This window comes from Piliocolobus tephrosceles, chromosome 1, assembly GCF_002776525.5.
Source record: "Piliocolobus tephrosceles isolate RC106 chromosome 1, ASM277652v3, whole genome shotgun sequence".
NCBI lineage: Eukaryota > Metazoa > Chordata > Mammalia > Primates > Cercopithecidae > Piliocolobus > Piliocolobus tephrosceles.
The window spans coordinates 220,027,710-220,051,478 of NC_045434.1; the positions used below are offsets into that span (position 1 = coordinate 220,027,710).

Genomic DNA, 23,769 nt, shown 5'->3' on the forward strand with positions numbered 1-23,769 from the left:
GCCTCCCGGGTTTACGCCATTCTCCTGCCTCAGCCTCCGGAGTAGCTGGGACTACAGGCGCCCGCCACCTCGCCCGGCTAGTTTTTTGTATTTTTAGTAGAGACGGGGTTTCACCGTGTTAGCCAGGATGGTCTCGATCTCCTGACCTCGTGATCCGCCCGTCTCGGCCTCCCAAAGTGCTGGGATTACAGGCTTGAGCCACCGCGCCCGGCCAATTTTTGTATTTTTAATAGAGATGGGGTTTCACCATGTTGGTCAGGCTGGTCTCAAACTCCTGACCTCAGGTGATCCACTCGCCTTGGCCTTCCAAAGTTGTGGGATTACAGGTGTGAGGCACCGTGCCTGGCTAGTCAATCAGATATTCTTTATTTATTTATTTATTTTTTTGAGGTGGAGTCTTGCTCTGTCGCCCAGGCTGGAGTGCAGTGGCTGGATCTCAGCTCACTGCAAGCTCCGCCTCCCGGGTTCACGCCATTCTCCTGCCTCAGCCTCCCAAGTAGCTGGGACTACAGGCGCCCACCGCCACGCCCGGCTAGTTTTTTGTATTTTTTAGTAGAGACAGGGTTTCACCGTGTTAGCCAGGATGGTCTCGATCTCCTGACCTCATGATCCGCCGGTCTCGGCCTCCCAAAGTGCTGAGATTACAGGCTTGAGCCACCGCGCCTGGCCCAATCGGATATTCTTATGCAAAAGGAGAACTTGACATCATGTACAGAAGTTAACTCAGGCCAGGCGAGGTGGCTTACGCCTGTAATCCCAGGATTTTGGGAGGCCGAGGTGGGCAGATCACCAGGTCTGGAGATCGAGACCATCCTGGGCAACATAGTGAAACTCCATCTCTACTAAAATACAAAAAAAAAAATTTTAGCCGGGTGTGATGGCACGCCTCTGTAGCCCAGCTACTCAGGAGGCTGAGGCAGGGGAATCGCTTGAACCCAGGAGATGGAGATTGCAGTGAGCTGAGATTGCGCCATTGCACTCGAGCAAGGTGACAAGAGCGAGACTCCGTCTCAAAAAAAAAAAAAGAAACTCATTGGATCATATACCTAAACATAAGCAAACAACTTTTAGATATGAGATCAAAGATAAAATGCATAAAAGAAAACATTTATAAATTGGATTTGATCAAAATTTAAAACTTCTGCTCCTTAGAAAACAGAGAATGAAAGACAAACCATAGTCTGGCAGAAAATATTAGCAAATGTCTTTTAGGTGACATGTATCCGCAATAGGTAAAGAACTCTCAAAACTCAGTTTTGGCTGGGTACTATGGCTCACACCTGTAATCCCAGCACTTTGGGAGGAGGATTGCTTGAAGCCAGTCGTTCAGTAATCCTGGGCAATAAAGTGAGACCCCTGTCTCTTCAAAAAAAAAAAAAAAAAACTTAGTGTCCAGGCACAGTGGCTCACATCTGTAATCCCAGCACTTTGGGAGGCCCAGGCAGGCGGATCACCTGAGGTCAGGAGTTCGAGACCAACCTGGCCAACATGACGAAACCCCATCTCTACTAAAAATACAAAAATGAGCCAGCTGTAGTGGCTTATGCCTGTAATCCCGGCCACTTGGGAGACTGAGGCATGAGAATCACTTGAACCCAGGAGGTGGAGGTTGCAGTGAGCCCAAATTGCACCACTGCACTCCAGCCTGGGCGACTGAGTGAGACTGTCTCCAAAAAAAAAAATTCAGCCAGGTATGGTGGTGTGTGTCTGTAGTACCAGCTACTTGGAAGGCTAAGGTGGGAGGATCACTTGAGCCTGGGATGTTGAGGCTATAGTGAGTCACGATCACACCACCGTACTCCAGCCTGGACAACAGAGCGAGACCTTGTGTCAGAAAAAAAAAAAAAAAAAAAAAAAACAAGAACCAAAAAACAATATTAAGAAAACAGGTAACCCAATAAAAAAGAGGCAAGTGACTTGAACAGACACTTTACCAGACAAATGTATAGACAGCAATTAAGTACCTGAAAAGTTTAGCTATCAGCGAGATGCAGATTAAAACCACAGCCAAAGCCCCCATTCGAATGGCTGTGATACCTAACGTTGTAGGGGTTTGAGGAGCTCGGACTCTCCACATTGCTGACAGGATGTTGGGAATGTGACCCAGCATAACCATTTTGAAAAGAGTTGTTTTTTTTTTTCTTGAGTTTGTTTTTTGTTTTTTCGAAATAGGATCTCACTCTGTCTCTTAGGCTGGAGTACGGTGTGATCATAGCTCACTGCATCCATGACCTCCTGGGCTCAAGTGATCCTCTGGCCTCAGCTTCTTAAGTAGTTGGGACTATAGGCATGCACTACCACGCCTGGCTAATTTTTTTTTTATTGTTGTAGAGACAGGGTCTCACTATGTTGCTTAGGCTGGTTTTCAGTTCCTGGGTTCAGGTGATCGTCCTGCCTTGCCCCTGAAAGTGCTCAGCTTATAGTCATGAGCCACTGCAGTGGCATTTTTTTCTTGAAATGTTCAGCACACACCTGTAGTACGATCCAGCCATTCCACTCCTAGGAGTCTGCCCAAGAGAAATGAAAGCAGATATTCTCATAAAGACTTGTACATGCAGCAACATGCACAGATTTCAAAGTATCACATCTATCTAATTAACTCCTCTGTTACACTGGTTGCCACTGCTACCCATATTTTTGATTTCTGCAAAAGGGCCTATTTCACTGACTGAATAGAAAGTATGGCAGGTAAGGCAGGAGGTAGTCTTCTGGCCATTACTTACATTTTTTCAGGGCAACACTTTTATACCTGCTTTCATAGCAAGTCATGTATTTAGTAAGTATTTACTGTGTCAGTCATGGTTCTAAGGGCCTTGCATGGATTCTAATGGAATTGTCATGGCATGAGCTGTGGGGACTATTACTGTCCCCACTTTCATACAAAAAAATGTAGGCAGAGAGAAGTTAGGGAACCTACTGGAGGCCACCTGGTGAGAAGAGATAGAGTCTGGGTTAGAACCTGGGGCTTCCAACTTTCCCACCATGAAGCATCACTCTGCTTCCAGCCAGCAGGGCTGTCAGACATTATTGGTCCTGCTTAAGTGGACTGGACATTCAAATGCCAATAAAAACATGGAAGTTTTTCTGGGAAAAGAATTCTAACCCCCACCCCCCATTTGCTGTTGGGAAAGCAAATAGTATCCATTGTAGCTTGCAGTAGTAAATGTAAAAACAAATATTATTTTTATATACTGGAGTGCAAATGGCATGGCACACAGCAGTCTTTCCCCAAACCTGAGGATTTCCAGGCCCCTTATGAAAGGTGCTTGGAGGCCAGGCATGGTGGCTCATGCCTGTAATCCCAGCACTTCGGAAGGCTGAGGTGGGCTGATCATGAGGTCAGGAGGTTGAGACCATCCTGGCTAACACAGTGAAACCCCATTTCTAATAAAAATACAAAAAATTAGCAGGGCGTAGTGGCGGGCGCCTGTAGTCCCAGCTACTGAGGAGGCTGAGGCAGAAGAATGGCGTGAACCCAGGAGGAGGAGGTTGCAGTAAGCCGAGATCACGCCACTGCACTCCAGCCTGGGGGACAGAGCGAGACTCCGTCTCAAAAAAAAAAAAAAAAGGTGCTTGGAGTTTAGCCTCCTCTGTTGTGTGCACTGCATGATTGTCAGTTTCCCATCACCTTTCCCTGTTAGATCTGCCTGGTGGATGGATGCCATTCATTTCATGAGACTCCATCCGTTACACAGAAAGTTTGACTTTGAAACAATCACAGTGGTACTTCCTGTTTGGCCTCAAGATGTTTGAAGATGTGTATCTATTGAATGATCTCCAGTTGTCCTGGTATGTGCTAGATTTTGTGCTCTGCCCTAAAAGCAAAAAGAGGCCATAAGCTAACAGGGTTAGAAAAGGGAGAGCAAAATGGGAGACCAAATGTTTTTTGTGATGCATGAGAAATAATAAGTCTTCGAGAGTGTCAGTAGCCACCTCCTGGGATTTCAGAGTTCCGGGGTCGGAGGTAAGCTCTTAGCAGCTGTGCCTCACTGGCTTATCCCTGGCTGTTAGACCCCCTCCCCGGAGAATCGCCTTCTGAGGACTTTGTGACCGCACACCGTAGTTCATGCTCTTCCCCCAGTCGCCAGTGTCTGGTGGGTGAGTGAGCTCACTTTGTGACTGGGACATGAAGGAGATGATCCTAGGGAGTCTCTTAACTTAGTCCAGAAATCCTCCGTCCATTGCTTGCTTTGTCTCCTTTTTCCCTTGAAGTTTATTTGTTAAAGACATACTAAGCAACCTGCCTGGTTGTCTGTCCTGGAGTGTTTCCCAGGCCTTTGTGTAGCACCATTGCTTCCGTGTGGGGTCATTGAACATGCTCCCCTGTCTTCTAGTTCTGGAGCTTTGGTCACATTCAGTTTTTTGGTAAGATTACTTTATAGGCACAGGCAAAATCCTGAAGGTATGATTTTTAAAATTGTTACCATTGCAAAAAATAGCACCTCAAAGAAGAACAGTTGTGTTATTTTTACCCATCTGCCTTCCGCTCAATTCTTGGCCCTTATTAGCAAGGTCATGTCTAACAACCATGCAAAGCAGCATCCTCCCTGCCCTCTCTGGCACACTTCACCCGTTTGGTGCCTGTGTATGCTCCACGTGGTTTACCTGTTAGTCATCTGTCTCCCTCAAACTAGAATCCAGCCTGGTTCATGCTGCTCAGCACTGTGCTGAGGCTCTGCAGTGCCTGTCGTGTTGAAGGGAGGGTCTGCACATGCGTTGCTCTGCAGCTGTGTTAGTGGTCGTGTCCTTTTATCAGTTGCAGTGGTGCCCTGCTCCCCTTACTCTTCACAGTATTGTTCGGAGTGGTGCATAAAGGGAGCAGGGCCTGAGGACTTTCTGTTGCCCTTTGAATTGCCACAGTCTTAGTTTTGGAGATTGACCTGGACTTGGGAATGAAAGAAAAATGGAAAAGTGAGTGAAATTGGTTTAAATTCCTCATGCAGACTCCTCTCTCTCAAAATACTGCTTCATCTTGGAGGTGAGCTGTGATCCTTGTGTGGCTGGTCAAATTAGCAAATTTCCTGACCCTGTGTAAGACACTGGGGCCGGTTTGGACTTCGGAAGTTTAATCACTGTAAGGCTGACAGAGCACTTTCAGATTGGTTGTCTGATTTAATCTTCATTTTAGCCCTGTCATGTAGATAACACCATTCCTATTTTGAATTAAGCAGATCAGAGTAAAAAACAATTTAAAGCATTATTCTTTGTATGTCGCAGAACCAGAAATTGAAATTATTTTTCAATATCTGTACCCTATTTTGTCATTGGCAAACTTGCAGCCTGAATGTCGTTATTGCTGACTGTGTAATTTGGGGTCCTGAGGGCACTGCTGAAGTGGCCCTCCTAGACTCTCAGGGGACTGGATGAGAGGCCTGGGCTGCTGCATTGCCTTGAAGTAGAGGTACTACACAGAGCACATTGCAATGCAAATATGAAATATTCTGACTTTAAAAATCATGCTAACTAACACTTGACTCACAAAGATGTTGTTTCTAAAGTAGGGGCAGATCCCTTCACCTACTTGCTTTTAAGTTATTTAAATCTCTCTGAAAAGGATTTCCAAAACTGAAATTCTAAATAAAAGCCAATGGCAGATATGGGTCATCGGGAAGGATAGACATGAGACCTCAGCAGACCCTGTCTTAGTGGATTAGACGGGCAATTTCTTGGAGTCAGCACAGCCAGAGCTTAGCCGTGACATTGGCACTGGAGGAGAGGAGCCCAAGCCAGGTAAACCTGATGGTGGGTGTTCTAGAAGGTTTGGGGGGACTAAGGATAGTGAAGAGAAAAGCAAAAGCAATTAAATGTAAGTACGACTTTTAAAATTTACATTTATTTTTTAATTTTCAAAGGAAGCTGCGTCAACATTAGAAAGTTTAGTAGAAAAACGTGACTAATAATTATAATAAAAATGCTATTAGTCTTTTTAACTATCTTTCTTTAAAGTAAGTATATTTTTCTTTTGTTGTTTTTTTTTTTTAGGCAAGGTCTCACTCCATTTGCCCAGACTGGAGCATAGTGGCGCAGTCACGGCTCGCTTGTAGCCTCAGTTTCCCGGACTCGAGTGGGTTCTCCCACTTCAGCCTCCCAAGTAGCTGGGACTATAGGCGTGTGCCACTATGCCAGCTAATTTTTTGCATTTTTAGTAGAGGCCAGGTTTTCGCCATGTTGTTGCCTACCCTGGTCTTGAACTCCTGGGCTCAAGCTATCGGCCAGCCTCAGCCTCCCAAAGTGCTGGGACTATAGGCATGAGCCACCGCACCCAGACCTATTTTAATTCTAATAACGCAGCTAAAATTACTACCTGCAACTGGGTGCGGTGGCTCACGCCTGTAATCCCAGCACTTTGGGAGGCCGAGGCAGGCAGATCACTTGAGGTCAGGAGTTCAAGACCAGCCTGGCCAACATGGCGAAACCCTGTCTTTACTAAAAATACAAAAATTAGGCAGGTGTGGTGGTGCATGCCTGTAATCCCAGCTACTTGGGAAGCTGAGGTAGGAGCATCGCTTGAACCCAGGAGGTGGAGGTTGCAGTGAGCTGAGATTGCGCCATTTCACTCCAGCCTGGGCCGCAGAGCTAGACTCAGTCGCAAATAAAATAACTATATGCAAATCTATATTGTTTTTCACTTAGTATATAGTAAGAGTTTTTCCAGATTATTACTCTCTCCATTATTGTTCTTAGTGATATGTTATAGTTCTTCCAGTAACTATTTAGAGACAGGATCTTGCTGTGTTGCCCAGATTGGAGTGCAGTGGTGCTATCATAGCTCACTGCAGCCTTGAACTCCTGGGCTCAAGAGATCTTCCCACCTCAGCCTCCCAACTAGGTAGGACTACAGGCACGTTCCACCATACCCAGCTAATTGCATCAAGTAACTTTTTGTTTGAGATGAAGTCTCATTCTGTCACCAAGGCTGGAGTGCAGTAGCATGATCTCCACTCTCTGCAGCCTCTGCCTCCCGGATTCAAGTCATTCTCCCACCTCAGCCTCCCGAGTAGCTGGGATTACAGGCACACGTCACCACACCTGGCTAATTTTTGTATTTTTTAGTAGAAACGGGGTTTTGCCATGTTGGCCAGGCTGGTCTCAAACTCCTAACCTCAGGTGATCCACCTGCCTCAGCCTCTCAAAGTGCTGGGATTACAGGCGTGAGCCATTGCACCTGGCTGCATCAAGTAACTTGAAAAAGTTAACTTTAGGCTGGGTGTGGTAGCTCAAGCATTAGATTAGAGTCTAGCACTTTGGGAGGCCTAGGCAGGAGGATGCCTTGAAGCCAAGAGTTTTGAGACCAGCCCAGGCAACATAGCAAGGCCTCGTATCTACCAAAAATTTCAAAAATAGCTGGGTGTAATAGGTGGTGTCTGCTTGTAGTCCTGGCTACTCTGGAGGCTAAGGTAGAAGGATGGCTTGAACTTCAGTGAGCTATGATCGTGCCACTCACTCCGGCCTGGGCAACAGTGTGAGACTCTCACAGGCATTTTTTTAAAGATGTAACTTTAACTTATTTTATTTAAACTGAAGAGTATAAAGAAAAATTTTTTTTAATCTTTCTTGATTCTAGGACCCCAGATTAGCCTCTGTTAACTTTGTGTGTTGGTGTGTAGGAGGGTTAGTAAGCAAACTATATTTGAAGAATAATGAGAAGAATAAAAGCTGCTCACCTGTTTCTCTGTCTCCAAAAACAACACCATTAACATCTGATGTGTCTAGAAAAAAGATGGCGGGCTGGGCATGGTAGCTCACGCCTGTAATCCAAGAACTTTGGGAGGCCAAGGCGGGTGCATCACCTGAGGTCAGGAGTTCGAGACCAGCCTGGCAAATATGATGAAACCCTGTCTCTACTAAAAATACAAAAAAATTAGCCAGGCGTGGTGGCGCGTGCCTGTAATCCCAACTACTCGGGAGGTTGAGGCAGGAGATGAATCGCTTGAACTCAGGAGGCGGAGGTTACAGTGAGCCAGCACTGTGCCACTGTACTCTAGCCTGAGCAACAAGAGTGAAATTCCATCTCAAAAAAAAAAAGATGGCTTGCTCTGTCATTGGTGTTTGTCCTTTTTGTACATACAAAAGCATCATGCTTTGTACTCTTGTTCCATTTTTGTTTCGTTCACTGTCTTCATGGTAAAGATAAACTAAGAGCCACTGGGAAGGCTGTTAGTTTATGGGAATCAGAAGGTTGTTTGCTTCCCTTAAGTTCTCTCTTCCTGGCACCTGGTGCTCTTGCAGCCCATGGGGGATGTGGTGGCCACGCTTTCTCATCTCTCCTGCCTTATCCCATCAGCCATTCGCTGTGCCTGGACTGCTGCACAGGGTGTTCGTGGGGCGTGTCCACATTACAAAAAGATGGTACTGATCATTGGGTTTATCTCCAAAAGTTTTCTTTTTAATTTGATTTTAGAAAATACATTTTTAGCCTGGGCATGGTGACTCATACCTGTAATCCCAGCATTTGGGAGGCCGAGGCGGGCGGATCGCCTGAGGTCAGGAGTTCCTTACCAGCCTGGCCAACGTGGTGAAACCCCGGCTCTACTAAAAATACAAAAATTAGGTGAGCGTGGTAGCATGCGCCCATAATTCCAGCTACTAGGGAGGCTGAGGCAAAAGAATCACTTGAACCTGGGAGGCAGAGGTTGCAGTGGGCCGAGATTACGTCACTGCACTCCAGCCTGGGTGATAAGAGCGAAACTCCGTCTCAAAAAAGAAAAGAAAATACATATCTTTATCCTGGAGACTAGAGAATGTAATTTAAAAGAAAAAGTGAAATGCCTGACAATAGATTTCTCTTATCACTTCTGTATGTGGATTGAAGAGGGTCTTATGAGAAAATTTATTTTTATTGCTAACAAAAATAGGAGAGAGTGTGTGTGTGTGTGTGTGTGTGTCTGTGTATACAGCGTTTTGCCATATTGCCCAGGCTGGTCGCAAACTGCTGGGTTCAAGCAGTCCTCCCGACTTGACCTCCTAAAGTGTTGGGATTACAGGTCACCATGCCCAGCCAGGAATACGCTTTTTTAAAAAAATTGACAAACATAGGTTTTGAGTCTCTTAATTGAAACTCAAATGTCGGCACAGGAGAGAGCTATAATAATTTCTGCTATTAACTATGAAAAAGAAGTCCATCTGGTTGTGTTCTCTTTTCATGGGACTAAAGATGAAAGTTAGCAAGTTTTGGTGTTACTACTTCTGAAATTTTGTGAGGTCACAAAGTTATGTTGAGCTCATTTTAAAGATACCTAGATTTTTGGTAAATTTGTTTCTCTAGTCTCAAGACATATAGCTGGGTGATTGTTGTATACATGTTCTTGTATAATACGTAAAAAGAACATCTAATTAAAAGCAGTATATAAGATTTCAGGAGTTATCCCACCTAGTGATGGAATTTGGGCCTTTAAACCCCCACCCACCACCCTCCAGCCACAAGGAACATCTCTTTTTTTTGCGACAGAGTTTCGTTGTTGTTGCCCAGGCTGGAGTGCAATGGCGAGATCTCGGCTCACTGCAACCTCCACCTCCCAGGTTCAAGCGATTCTCCTGCCTCAGCATCTCGAGTAGCTGGGATTACAGGCATGCACCACCACGCCCGGCTAATTTTTGTATTTTTAGTAAAGATGGGATTTTGCTATGTTAACCATGCTGGTCTCAAACTCCTGACCTCAGATGATCCACCCTCTGCAGCCTCCCAAAGTGCTGGGATTACAGGCGTGAGCTACCGCCCCCAGCCGGAACATCATTTTTGAGGCATCTCAGAACATGCTTTTCTCTTTCCCCAGATCCCAGGAGTTTGTTGTTTTTAGTCCCATATATAAAAATTAGCGTTACTTTTTAGTGTTTAAATTAGGATCAGAAACTGTGTGTGTTAACTAAAGCAGTTTAATTCAGGGTACTTCATAACATTAACTTGTTTTCTTCATGTTGATTTTGGAAGGATTAAAGTAGCTTTACAGACTAAGAACAATTCTCTATTATGCATGGGGGGTGCTGGTAAAACAAAACTACCCCCAATTCTGTAAAATTGTGTACATAATATAACATAATCATGTGTGAAATACAAGTGAGTAGTGTCAGGGCATGCAGAAAGAATGCAAGGCAGAAGGCATCCGAACAGAATCCATTTGAGACGCTACTCATATTGTCCTGGCACTCTTACTGTTCCACACATTAACATTCATAAGTTGTAGTCCTTAGAATTTATATGTGAAAACCAGGGAGAGAATTAACCAGTCTTATCCTTTAAGAATAAACTGCCCTTGAGGTGTGACCTTGTCCGTACCTAATTCCAGTGATGCTCCATGTGTGTAGGGAGGACTAAGGTATTTTCCCTTAGTGAAGTTTTCCTCGTGATTAAAACATCCGTTTAAAATAAAGCCTTTAGAAACACCTATTTCTGACACTGTGTTGCCGTGCACCCTGCCTCCCCAGAGAGCGGTGGCAACAGGACGCCTGGTCTGCACGCTCATGTCATGGCGCATGCCTTGCAGGCCTTTCTTGTTTGTGGATCGTAGACATCAAGTATCTATACTATAGGTCATTCGAATTCCTCTATGCACACTAGGAAAGTTTAGACTGGAAACTGTGACAGCTGAGCTGCTTAGGTCATCGGATAATTTCCCACAGGTGGGTTTTAATCTCAAGAAAATAACTGCTGTCAATTAGATTTTGATGTATATTATATTAACCTTTTGACTTTTACACAAAAGTTATGATGGTAAAATTGATCCTCTGTGTGATTTATATAGGAAATTGAAGTGCTTGCATAAGCCGTACTTGCATATGAGAGCTAATTGTAAGGGATTAAAGACATTAGCAACTGTATCCTCAGCTTCGTTATACTTCAGTCATACTTAACGATTAACAGCCAAGATCTTGGTCAGAAACACAGCCTCCATTTATGACATTCTCTTGGGAAAATAAGTCTGTTGTTTAACAAGGTGAGTTAGTTTTTACTGTGATTTCAGGAATATTGTCTAACATGAGTAGGGTGAACAGGCAGGGCGGCTTGCACTGAGCCTGATTTTAGCCTGTACCTGTAAGGATTAAGGTGTTATTTCTGAGCCTGCTGGGACCCCCGCGGCTCACCTGGGTGGGAGAGTGGGTTGTCCCTGAGCCAAAAAACTGCTGGACACCACCTTGTGTGCTCTTAGGATTGCCATGCGAGCATCCTGACAGCTTTTGACCAGTAGCGGTTCATGATTACTGAGATGAGGTGGCTTTGAGATTCTTGGTTGCCAGGTTGCCACTGACCCCCATTCCCTGCAGTAACTTCCTCTAGGTCTGCATGTGATAGCTATCCTAAATGTCAGGTTTTATTTTTTTTATTTTGAGATGGAGTCTCGCTCTGTCACCCAGACCGGAATGCAGTGGTGTGATCTTGGCTCACTGAAACCTCTGCCTCCCATGTTCAAACAGTTCTTCTACCTCAGCCTCCCAAGTAGCTGGGATTACAGGCGTGCACCACCATGCCCAGCTAATTTTTGTATTTTTAGTGGAGACGGGGTTTCACCATGTTGGCCAGGCTGGTTTCGAACTCCTGACCTCAAGTGGTCCATCTGCCTTGGCCTCCCAAAATGTTGGGATTACAGGTGTAAGCCACCACACCTGGTCTAAATGTCAAATGCTTAACAGATTTTTCTTTTTATAACCCACCACCATATAGTTGACTAGTATTTTAGACATTGTAATGTTATGCAAAGCCAGTAAATAATCATAATTATATTTTATTTACCTGGCCCTACTTAGGCATTTTATAAGTTCTGATGAATGCTGAAGAAAAGTTCTCTGATTTGTAATGAGACCATAATTCTCAAATTTTCCTTTTTTTTTTTTTTTTTTTTTTTTTTTTTTATTAAGATGGAGTCTTGCTCTGTCGCCCAGGCTGGAGTGCAGTGGCGCAATCTTGGCTTACTGCAAGCTCTGCCTCCTGGGTTCACACCATTCTCCTGCCTCAGCCTCCAGAGGAGCTGGGACTAGAGGCGCCCACCACTGCGCCTGGCTAATTTATTTTGTATTTTTAGTAGAGAAGGGGTTTCACCATGCTAGCCAGGATGGTCTCGAACTCCTGACCTCATGATCTGCCCGCCTCGGCCTCTCAAAGTGCTTGAATTATAGGCTTGAGCCACCGTGCCCACCTTAAACTTTCAATTTACTTTTCTAACCCGCTTCCTTAAATTATTCAACAGTTGTTTATTGTTTGTGCTTGTCTTTCTGTTTCAGATCTCACATTCTTGGAGGTGGCATCGAAGAGCACTAAGATCAGAAGATGAGTGAGCTTGACCAGTTACGGCAGGAGGCCGAGCAACTTAAAAACCAGATTCGAGTATGTAGTTGTGTGTGCTTGGTTTTATTAATCATTTGAGTTTTAGGTTAGCTGTTGGAATTTGTTTTAGGAAAAATGATTTACAGGATGACTTGTTCTGTGTTTTATATTGAAATTGAATCTTAGTTGGCCCAGGGTATCCTAATTATAGATCTAGATACTTGGCCTAGTATATTGTTTTCAGGATTTTGCTTTCTGTATACAATTTGTTATTTGAATATACACCAGATGTCTCTATAGAATTTGTAAGTGTCTTTTGCATTTTTTATCATAACCTTAAAAATTTGTTTGTTATACTCTGGGCCACTGATCAAACTATGGTATCTGCCTCCCTCTTCTGAATATTGGGACTATTGACAGCAGAAATCTTGCTTAAAAATAAGAGTATTAACAGCAATAAAAAAGTATTTCAGGTATATCTGATTTATATTTTTTCCTAATTTTGAAAGGAGATCTTCCCTAGCAGTGATGATTGGAATCTGCAGCTTCTGATAGACTGCTAGGTGGAGCAGATATATCTAAATCGAAGATAGCGGCTGGGTACAGGGGCTCACGCCTGGAATCCCAGCGGTTTGGGAGGCTTAGGCGGGCAGATCACTTGAGGTTGGGAGTTTGAGACGAGCCAGGGCAACATAGTGAAACCCCATCTCTACAAGAAATGTAAACATTAGCCAGGTGTGGCGGTGTGGCCTGTGGTCCCAGCTCCTTGGGAGGACATTAGCTGGGTGTGGCGGTGTGGCCTGTGGTCCCAGCTGCTCGGGAGGCCGAGGTCAGAGAACCACTTGAACCCGGGAGGCGGAGGTGCCAGTGAGTCAATGGCGCCACTGCACTCCAGCCTGGGCGACAGAGCAAGACCCTGAAAAATAACAAAAATTGAAGATAAAAACAACCGTGTGTAAATAAACTGCACTGTGAAAAGAATACCTTTCACAGAATTCTGAAACATTAAATTTCAGTCTGTGACTGATACAGGATGTTAAATTGCAGAGTTTATAAACTTTTTTTTGAGAGAGTTTCGCTCTGTTGTGCCCAGGCTGGAGTGCAGTGGCGCTCTCTCTTCTCACTGCAACCTCTGCCTCCTGGGTTCAAACAATTCTCTTGCCTCATAACTTTCTGAAAAGTGAGGAACAGTAGGTCTAAATGGAATTACTTCTGCTCCTCCTACTTTTGTGAAGCAGTACTTATAGTAAATATTTTATAGAGAAACAATTAATGCAAGTATATATTTCCTTTCTGAAACCACTGATGTGAAGAGTAAGAGAAAAAGAGGCAGACTTCTCAGGAAAAACCAGGTCTTCAGTATGTTTTTAGGTTTTGTCCATTTGATGTAAGAGCTTTCTCTTATTCTTTTTATTTATTTATTTATTTTTTGAGATGGAGTTTTGCTCTGTCGCCCAGGCTGGAGTGCGGTGGCACAATCTCGGCTCACTGCAAGCTCCGCCTCCCGGGTTCATGCCATTTTCCTGCCTCAGCCTCCCGAGTAGCTGGGACTACAGGCGCCCGCCACCATGCCCAGCTAATTTTTTGTATTTTTAGTAGAGACAGGGTTTCACCATGTTAGCCAGGATGGTCTCGATCTCCTGACCTCGTGATCCGCCCACCTCGGCCTCCCAAAGTGCTGGGATTACAGGCATGAGCCACTGCGCGTGGCCGAGCTTTGTCTTATTCTTGTTTGCTCTGTCAAGCTTTAGCTGTTCTTCAGAGTGTCACTGTACGGGAAGCTGACGACATTCAGTACATATCTAAATAACAGTTTATAAGCTGGGCATGGTGGTGCATACCTGCAGTCTGAGCTACTTGGGAGGATCACTTGAGCCCAGGAGGTCGAGGCGGTATAGTGAGCTGTGATCGCACCACTGCACTGCAGCCTGGGTGACAAAGTGAGACGCCTTCTCAAAATACAGTAAAATAAAATAAAATAAAATAAACAACAGTTTATTTTTCTGACTCCCGTGCAAGGATGAAGCCTAATATTTTCTTTTAAACGGCCAATTACATGTTTAGAAAGCCCACCAGGATTTGGAGAAAGAAACACCAATATCATTTTAGGCAACTTTGTTCCTGACCTTGAGAAAAAATAATGGAATTCTCTGAGATTTACAGCCAAAGAGAAAACAAAATATCCTCTATTGTAAGAATTTCAAATCTTAACATTTAAAATATCTTATATAAGGAAAAGATCTTAATAGGGAAGACTTAGATTTTTTTAAGTTGGCTCCGATAAGACTTGTTTAACATGTCCCCTCCCCCAGAAGTAATCAAATGTGTTCTGAAATATGTAGTTTGATATAAAGTTATTCTCTGAAATACCTATTTAAATAAAATCAAAAGCTTTCAAATTTTGCCTGACTTACTGAAGCTTCTAAGCTTCTGCAGTTTAAGTCAGCATGGTTTTTGGCATGTAAAAAAGAAAAGCAAACTGTTAATGTTGTTGTTTAATAATAATCTAATTGGGTTTTCTTTTGAGGTGTTCAAAACACACTCAGCTGTTTACCACCTGCTTTTGAGACTATATTTCTTCTTACAGAAATCAGATTTTTTTTTTTTTGAGAGTCTCACTCTTGCCCAGGCTGGAGCGCAGTGGTGCCATTTCAACTCACTGCAAGCTCCTTCTGGGTTCATCCTGCCTTGGCCTCCTGAGCAGCTGGGACTATAGGCGCCTGCCACCACACCTGGCTAATTTTTTGTACTTTTAGTAGAGATGTGGTTTCACCACATTAGCCAGGATGGTCTCGATCTCCTGACCTTGCGATCCGCCCTCCTCAGCCTCCCAAAGTGCTGGGATTACAGGCGTGAGCCACACCACGCATGGCCTAGAAATCAGAATTTTTTTTTTTTTTTTGAAACCGAGTCTCGCTCTGTCGCCCAGGCTGTAGTGCGGTGGCCGGATCTCGGCTCACTGCAAGCTCCGCCTCCCGGGTTTACGCCATTCTCCTGCCTCAGCCTCCCGAGTAGCTGGGACTACAGGTGCCGACCACCTCGCCCGGCTAGGTTTTTTTTGTATTTTTTAGTAGAGACGGGGTTTCACCGTGTTAGCCAGGATGGTCTCGATCTCCTGACCTCATGATCCGCCCGCCTCGGCCTCCCAAAGTGCTGGGATTACAGGCTTGAGCCACCCCGCCTGGCCTAGAAATCAGAATTTTAAAGTTTATCCTGAAAATGTCTTAAATAGTAGTGTGATTTGGCCTATTTGAAGAAATTTCATTTTTCTGACAGCTGTAAGTTGTTCACAGATAGTAGACTTGAATCTATTCATAGCAGATGGAAAGAGCTTGTATGGCACAGGTGCAAGACAACCAAATTTTAAAAATTAAGGCCAAAAGGAGCTGTTGCACCTCCTCCCGAGGTTTGGGCCCTGTCACATTGTGAATTCCCCAGGGCCTTCTTGCACAGGGGGCTCCCTCTTGGGCTGGCATGAATGTCACGTGACATTCCCCACATGCTCTTGTTGCCACATAAAAAATGTAAAAAGAGGCTGGGCACGGTGGCTCACGCCTGTAATCCCAGCACTTTGGGAGGCTGAGGCAGGTGGATCACGAGGTCAGGAGATCAAGACCATCCTGGCTAACATGGTGAAACCCCATCTCTACTAAAAGAAAAATTAGCCAGGCGTGGTTGGTGGTGGTGGGCGTCTGTAGTCCCAACTACTTGGGAGGCTGAGGCAGGGAATGGCGTGAACCCAGGAGGCGGAGCTTGCAGTGAGCCAAGATTGCGCCACTGCACACTGCAGTCTGGGAGACACAGCGAGACTCCATCTCAAAAAAAAAAAAAAAAAAAAAAGGAAAAGGAGATATGGCTGGGCACCGTGGCTCATGCCTTTAATCCCAGTACTTTGGGAGGCCAAGGCAAGAGGATTGCATGAGCCCAAAAGTTTGAGACGATCCTGTGTAAGGTAGGAAGACCGTGTCTCTTAAAAAGAATAAAAAGAAAGGAAACAGAAACAGGTGGAATTAACCCTAACAAGGTTTTTTTGGGTTTTTGTTTGTGTGTTTTGAGACAGGGTCTCTGTCAGTCATCCAAGCTGGAGAGCAGTGGTGCGATCACAGCTCACCGCAGTCTCCCGAGTGGCTGGGACTACAGGAGCATGCTGCCACACCTGGCTGATTTGTTTTATTTTTGTAGAGACAGAGTCCACCATGTTGCTCAGGCTGGCCTCGAACTCGGGCTCAAGGGGTCTTCCTGCCTCGGCGTCCCAAAGTGCTGGCAGGTGTGAACCACCACGCCTGGCCCAACAAATTTTATCTAAGGCAATATATCTAAAATATTATTATTCAATATGTAATTAAGACATTTTAATTGAAATATTTGACAGAGTTTTTCTCCCAGTTCTCCTGGTTCCATTTCCTGTGCTCAGCAGCCACATGCAGCTCATGGCCCCCGTAGCGGGACGTTCACTAGAAGAGGCGCCTAGCTGCTTTGTCTCTGAAGTGCCAGGAACTGCGCTGTGTTAGTTCCTTTGCACGAGACAGGGACAGCAACAGCTGTTGAAGTCCTTTTACCCCAAATGGTAAAGGAAGACTTATTTTTAAAATGTAGAACATTTTTTCCTGATTGCCCAAGGAATACATGCTTGTTGAAGAATGCAGAGCATAGTGAATCAAACAAGAAATTGTAGATGATTCTAAAAGGGGTTGTTTTCTTTCTTAGATTCGTTTTTCAGCCAAGAGACCCTTAAAGGATCTTGCATGCTCCTTTTGATTGTTATTGAGGAAACACAGGCTCTCAAAGGGATGCTGAGTAAAACATGATGTGCCTTAAAATACACAGAGTAGCTGACAGAGTAAGAGAAGCTCTGCAGGATGCACAGGTGTAGATGTGTTTTGGAGCGGCATGCCAGCCAGGGCGAAGGAGCAGGGTCCATTCATGTGAGAGGCAGCTGCACTGGATGCCTGGTCCAAAACATTGAGCAGCTCCACGCTGAGCAGGGCCCAGGCTTTAATTTAGGATGAAACCCCAAAGTCAGTGTGTTACTGTGTCATTTGACGTAAATCCAAAAGGATGAGAAAGCAACTGATGAATGGCTTGGATGTGTTCATCTCCGGTTGAAGTGGACGTCGTCATATGTATCTGCAGGAGTCCACTCAACTGGAGATTAATCTGAAGGGACTTAAAGATTTTATTATTTGTTAAGCAGTTATAGAGCTTGTTTCCATTGAAAGACTTCTTCCTACAGTTTTAAAAGTTGAAGGTGTCTGTTCTCCAGAGTGCTGCACTCAGTTACATAAGCTGGTTATTGGCTAAAATAAAGATTGAATTGAAGCTATCTGTATTTTGTTTTTACAGTAGTTTTTCCTTCTGTTTAACAGTAGTATCACCACAGTCTGTTAAACTGTACCTTAAGAAACTCATTTTAGTCTTTGAACATTAACCAGGGGGAAGTTGCTTAAATCTCATGTTTTGTTTTCTCCGTTTTAAATTTTCTTATGATGTTTTAAAATCAAAGGCTATAACATCAACAAGAATAGTATTCACAAACAAATATTAAACTCGGTACTTGCCAGGTAACAGTCATTGACAAAAAGGCTTTTGCTACTATAAGTGTTCTTCATCCCCGTTACTCCAAATGTTACTGCTTACATAGAAATACTCGATTTTGTGTGTGTGTCTTAATTATAAGCAGAATGACCAATAAGAGCTTAACTAAAGATGAATTTGGAATGTATAAATTTGTATATTTATAATAATCTCAATATATTTCTTTTTTTTTTTTTTGAAACAGAGTCTCGCTCTGTCACCCGGGCTGGAGTACAATGGTTTGATCTCAGCTCACTGCAACCTCCGCCTCCCGGGTTCAAGTGATTCTCCTGCCTCAGCCTCCCCGAATAGCTACGATTACAGGTGCCAGCCACCATGCCTGGTTAATTTTTGTAGTTTTAGTAGGGATGGGTTTCACCATGTTGGCCAGGCTTGAACTCCTGACCTCAGGTGATCCATCCACCTTGGCCCCCTAAAGTGTTGGGAATACAGGCATGAGCCACTGCGCCTGACCAATATATTTCCATATTATCAGTTTATAAATATTCCCACAAGCTTCCTGAAGTAGAAATTATTTGCAGTGAGCAGTTTGCCCCAAAAACCTGAACCACTGGGAACTCGTCCCACTTCCCCCGTGTGGGCACTTGGATGCATGCCTGTAAGGGCTGCACATGCCATTTGCCATTTTGAAAGTAGGTGGTCAGATGACAGCATATAAACACATTTTTCTTACTAAAAAGTGTCAGCTGGGCGTGGTAGCTCTCGTCTATAATCCCAGCACTTTGGGAGGCCAAGGGGGAAGGATCATTTGAGCCCAGGAGTTCAAGACCAGCCACAGGCAACATGGCAAGATCCCTATCTCTACGAAAATAAGGCCGGGCGCGGTGGCTCAAGCCTGTAATCCCAGCACTTTGGGAGGCCGAGACGGGCGGATCACGAGGTCAGGAGATCGAGACCATCCTGGCTAACACGGTGAAACCCCGTCTCTACTAAAAAATACAAAAAACTAGCCAGGTGAGGTGGCGGGTGCCTGTAGTCCCAGCTACTCGGGAGGCTGAGGCAGGAGAATGGCGTAAACCCAGGAGGCGGAGCTTGCAGTAAGCTGAGATCCGGCCACTGCACCCCAGCCTGGGCAACACAGCGAGACTCCGTCTCAAAAAAAAAAAAAAAAACTAACTAAATAAAAATTAGCCGGGCATAGTGATGCATGCTTGTAGCCCCAGCTATTCAGGAGACTGAGGTGGGAGGGTCACCTGAGCCCAGGAGGTCGAGGCTGCAGTGAGCTGTGATGACATCACTGCAATCCAGGCTGGGCAACAGAGCCAGATCCTGTCATAAAAATAAATAAATACATAGTTAAAAAAAAAAAAAAAAAAGCCAGGTGGGGTGGCTCATGCCTGTAATGCCAGCACTTTGGGAGGCCAAGGTGAGCAGATCACCTGAGGTCAGGAGTTCTAGACCAGCCTGGCTAACAAGGTGAAACCTCATCTCTACTAAAAATACAAAATTAGCTGGGTGTGGTGGCGCACGCCTGTGGTCCCAGCTACTCAAGAGGCTGAGACAGGAGAATCACTTGAACCTGGGAGGTGGAGGCTGCGGTGAGCTGAGATTGCAACACTGCACTCCAGCCTGGGCAAGACAGAGCGAGAGTGTCTCAAAAAAAAAAAAAGAAATTATTGTGATTAAAAAAAAAGTATACCCACACTCAAATTTTAAACCTTTTTTCGTTAAAGCCATTGTCTTATTTTCCGTTATGATATCTTCGTATTATAAACATACGTTCTCTTTTGAGATTTCCAGGTCTGTTTTTTAGTAACGTTGATCCCTTAGTAATGAAGACATTTGAGTTGGCATTGGTGGGTCCCTTCACAGTGCTTACTGCTTCCACAGGCCATGGATGGAGAAGAAACAAGAGCAGCCAGAGAGGCTCATGTGCATCTGATTGTCTGGCTTCAGGTCCCTTGCTCTTTTTCCATGGAATTTATTTATTTTTCTTCGTTTTCCTTTATTTATTTGTTTGATTATTATTATTATTATTATTTTTTGAGATGGAGTCTTGCTCTATTGCCCAGACTGGAGTGCTGTGGTGCGTTCTCGGCTCCCTGCAACCTCCGCCTCCCGGGTTCAAGCGATTCTCCTGCCTCAGCCTCCTGAGTAGCTGGGATTACAGGCATGCGCCACCACACCCGGCTAATTTTTGTATTTTTAGAAGAGACAGGGTTTCACCATGTTGGCCACGCTGGTCTCGAACTCCTGACCTCAGGTGATCCACCCACCTTGGCCTCCCAAAGTGCTGGGATTACAGATATGAGTCACCGCGTCCAGCCTGTTTTCCTTAAATTTTTAAATGTTATTTTTAGTAGAGACAAGGTCTCACTTTGTTGCCCAGGCTGGTCTTGAACTCCTGGGCTCAAGCGATCCTCCTGCCTCAGCTTCCCAAAGTGCTGGGATTACAGACGTGAGACCGTGCCCTCCATAGAATTTAGAATTAATGATTGTTTCTCTTGACAACAAAGTACTTAGTTAATGCAATCTGAAGAAAAGATTTTTGGGCTGGATATCTGGTCCTTTTTATACTTTTTCTTTGGGCCACAACCTTCCTGACCCTAGATGGGCTTTGTAAAAACAGCAAGACGTGTGTGCCAACCTGTGCAACAGTGAGGGCACAGGCAGCACCAGGTCCTAGGGTGTTTGGGTGCTACCCCAGCTTGGTCTCAGTGCTGACCACAGCTGTGGGGCCCCAGGAATATTGTGCTGCAGGCCTTAGACAGATTTGGGTGTTACTGATTCTCTGTTCAACGTGGCCTGAACAGTCCACAGATGGCAGTAGATCATGGGGTGTTGAGATGCGAGGAGACTCTGGCATTCTTTCACATTCGGCTTTCGCTCCTGACAGCTTAGGAAAGCTCTCTTTGAAACTTTGGTATGTGTGGACCTAAGATTGAATGTATCTGAAACGTTGCTAATTTCTCACTGTCCTTGCTTCCCAGGACGCCAGGAAAGCATGTGCAGATGCAACTCTCTCTCAGGTAAGAGCCCACTGAGTCACGCAGAGCCATCTGCCTGTGAGGAGGCTGGCACAGCACCCACACCTGGAGCCTCGGGAGGGCTCTGCTTGGATTCTCTCCTGTGCAGTGAGGATGCCAAGCCTCTGTGTGGAGTGCTTTTATTAAGAAGTCGTTCTGATGGTAGGCATAGGAAATGGAGGGGCTTTTTGAGATAAAAAGGAGATATCTCAAGCCTTAAAGAATTATTTACCTGTTACAGAGGGTAATAGTTGTAAAATACTGTTATTGTCTTAAAATAAGGTATTTTGAAGCTCCTCTCCTTAACAGAATCTGCCTCAGAACTTGGATATCTAATATCCAATTTGGTAATACCTCAAAAAGTTAAACATAGAATTATTGTATGACTAAGCAGTTCTACCTGTAAATATATGTGCAACAGAATTGAACACTGGTTTTCAAACAAACACATGTGCATAGATGTTTGTAGCAGCACCATTCACAATAGCCAAAATGTAGAAACAACCAAAATGTGCATAAATGAATGAGTGGAGAAACAAATTGTGGTGTGTCTGCCCCCTGTAGTATTATCAGCCATTAAATGGACCTCAGTACGGTCAAAGGCTACAACATGGATAAACCCCCAAATACTATGATATGTGAAAGAAGCCAAATAGAAATGACTGTGTATTGTGTGGTTCTATTTATATGAAATATCTAGAATAGTAAAATTCATTGAATCAGAGTGGACTAGTGGCCAGCAGGGGTGCTAGGGAAGAGAGGGAGAGGAAGTGAAGAACAGGGAGTGACTGCTAAATCAATGTCGGGTCTCCTTTTGGATGATGAAGATGTTTTGGAACCAGATGGTGGCAGTGGTTGCACAACACTGTGAGTGTACTAAATGCCACTGAACTGTATACTTAAAAATGGTTAATTTGATGTTATGTGAACTTTACCTTATTAAAAGAATGAAGTCCATCCCAGCATTGGGAGGCTGAGGCAGGTGGATCACTTGAGGTCAGGAGTTCAAGACTAGCCTGACCAACATGGTGAAATCCCACCTCTACTAAAATACAAAAATTAGCCAGGCGTGGTGGTGCACACCTGTAATCCCAGCTACTCAGGAGGCTGAGGCAGGAGAATTACTTGGACCTGGGAGGCGGAGGTCTCAGTGAGCGAAGATTGCACCACTGCACTCCAGCCTGGGAGACAGAGCTAAACTCCATCTCAAAAATGAATAAAAGGCCGGGCGCGGTGGCTCAAGCCTGTAATCCGAGCACTTTGGGAGGCCGAGACGGGCAGATCACAAGGTCAGGAGATCAAGACCATCCTGGCTAACATGGTGAAGCTACTGAAAAAAATACAAAAAATTAGCCAGGCGTGGTAGTGGCGCCTGTAGTCCCAGCTACTCGGGAGGCTGAGGCAGGAGAATGGCGTGAACCCGGGACGCGGAGCTTGCAGTGAGCCGAGATCGCGCCACCGCACTCCAACCTGGGCGACAGAGTGAGACTCCGTCTCAAAAAAAAAAAAAAGATAATAAAAATAAAGTCCAAAGAATTGGACAGAAACGTGAAAGAAAAACTATATTCATACTTCAGAAGATGATTAAGTTTTTTTGTTTGTTTGTTTGTTTGTTTGTTTTTTGAGACGGAGTCTCGTTCTGTCGCCCAGGCTGGAGTGCAGTGGCGCGATCTCAGCTCACTGCAAGCTCCGCCTCCCTGGTTTGCGCCATTCTCCTGCCTCAGCCTCCCGAGTAGCTGGGACCACAGGCGCCCGCCACCTCGCCCTGTTAGTTTTTCATATTTTTTTTAGTAGAGACGAGGTTTCACCGTGTTAGCCAGGATGGTCTCGATCTCCTGACCTCGTGATCCGCCCGTCTCGGCCTCCCAAAGTGCTGGGATTACAGGCTTGAGCCGATGATTTAAGTTTTTTACATTGTCCAGATGTTTTAGGGGATGCACTTTATTGAGATTAAATTGCAAGTTAAAAAAAAATTAGGCTACATAGAATTACCTGAATTTCAATTCTGAGAAGCACTTTGGACTGTCCATTTTTAAAAACCCGCTATTGTGATCCACTTACTCCATTTGCCAGCCTGAACCCATTAACATGAGTGTCTGTATGTCGGATGGGCTCAGCTGGTGCGTGTACAGCTAGTGCTACAAGTGATGGTCGTGCAGAAGCAGGTGTCATCCTGGCCCACACATAGGCTGACGTAGGAACCAGCTATTAAATTGTGGTGTGGGACATCTGTGTGGTGTCAGGAAGAAGAGTTGTGAGTTCTCAAAGAATTCAGAGACCTAGGAGGAGCTGGTCCTGGATGGACAGAGAGAGGAGGAAGGAGGCAGGAAGAGCACAGCAAGTGCTTCAAGGCTGGCCGTGTTCGTGTGCGTGCATTGGAGGTCAGGGCACACAGGTTCCTGATGACCAGCCAGTCTAAGACTCGGTAAGAGGTGCAGAAGGGGTTCAGTGCAGAATGCCACAGTGGAAGCCACTGGAGAACTCTGGGAAGGGCTGGCAAGAGGTAGGCACAGTGGGCGAGCCAACTGCCTTGACAGGGATGGGAGATGAGGAGAGTCATTTAATCACAGATGTTAAAGTTACAGAAATGTTTTTATTTTCAAGATCACAAACAACATTGACCCAGTGGGAAGAATCCAAATGCGCACGAGGAGGACACTGCGGGGGCACCTGGCCAAGATATACGCCATGCACTGGGGCACAGACTCCAGGTAGGCGTGGACATGAGCAGGATGCTGCTTGATACGTTCAGGGGCTGCTCTGTTTTCCTAGGGGAAAATCACCTAAACAAACCCATTTGCTGTGTTGTGCAGTGAAAACATTAGGAAGTTGGATCAGAACTCTGGGTATGCCACATGCAGCACTCACAGATGCATATTCCCTGTCCAGTGTCCACTTACTTGGGCTGAAAGGACACTGCCATTTCTTCACTGTCTGAGTCACATTAATAGA

The 23,769-nt window shown here is 45.0% G+C and overlaps 1 protein-coding gene across 4 annotated transcripts in view; it reads left to right on the forward strand.

The window, feature by feature from the left end:
• GNB1 (G protein subunit beta 1) overlaps positions 1-23,769 on the forward strand; it is a 112,275-nt gene that overhangs the window by 58,383 nt on the left and 30,123 nt on the right. For 3 of the 4 annotated variants that reach the window (XM_023215132.1, XM_023215131.1, XM_023215134.2), the window contains 3 exons: positions 12,214-12,316; positions 20,782-20,820; positions 23,422-23,528. In XM_023215132.1, coding sequence (XP_023070900.1) covers positions 12,260-12,316; positions 20,782-20,820; positions 23,422-23,528 — 203 coding nt within the window. In that variant the 5' untranslated portion in view covers positions 12,214-12,259. Of the gene's footprint in view, positions 1-3,770; positions 3,790-12,213; positions 12,317-20,781; positions 20,821-23,421; positions 23,529-23,769 lie in introns of those variants that run through there. The other variant, XM_023215133.1, reaches the window with a different exon arrangement.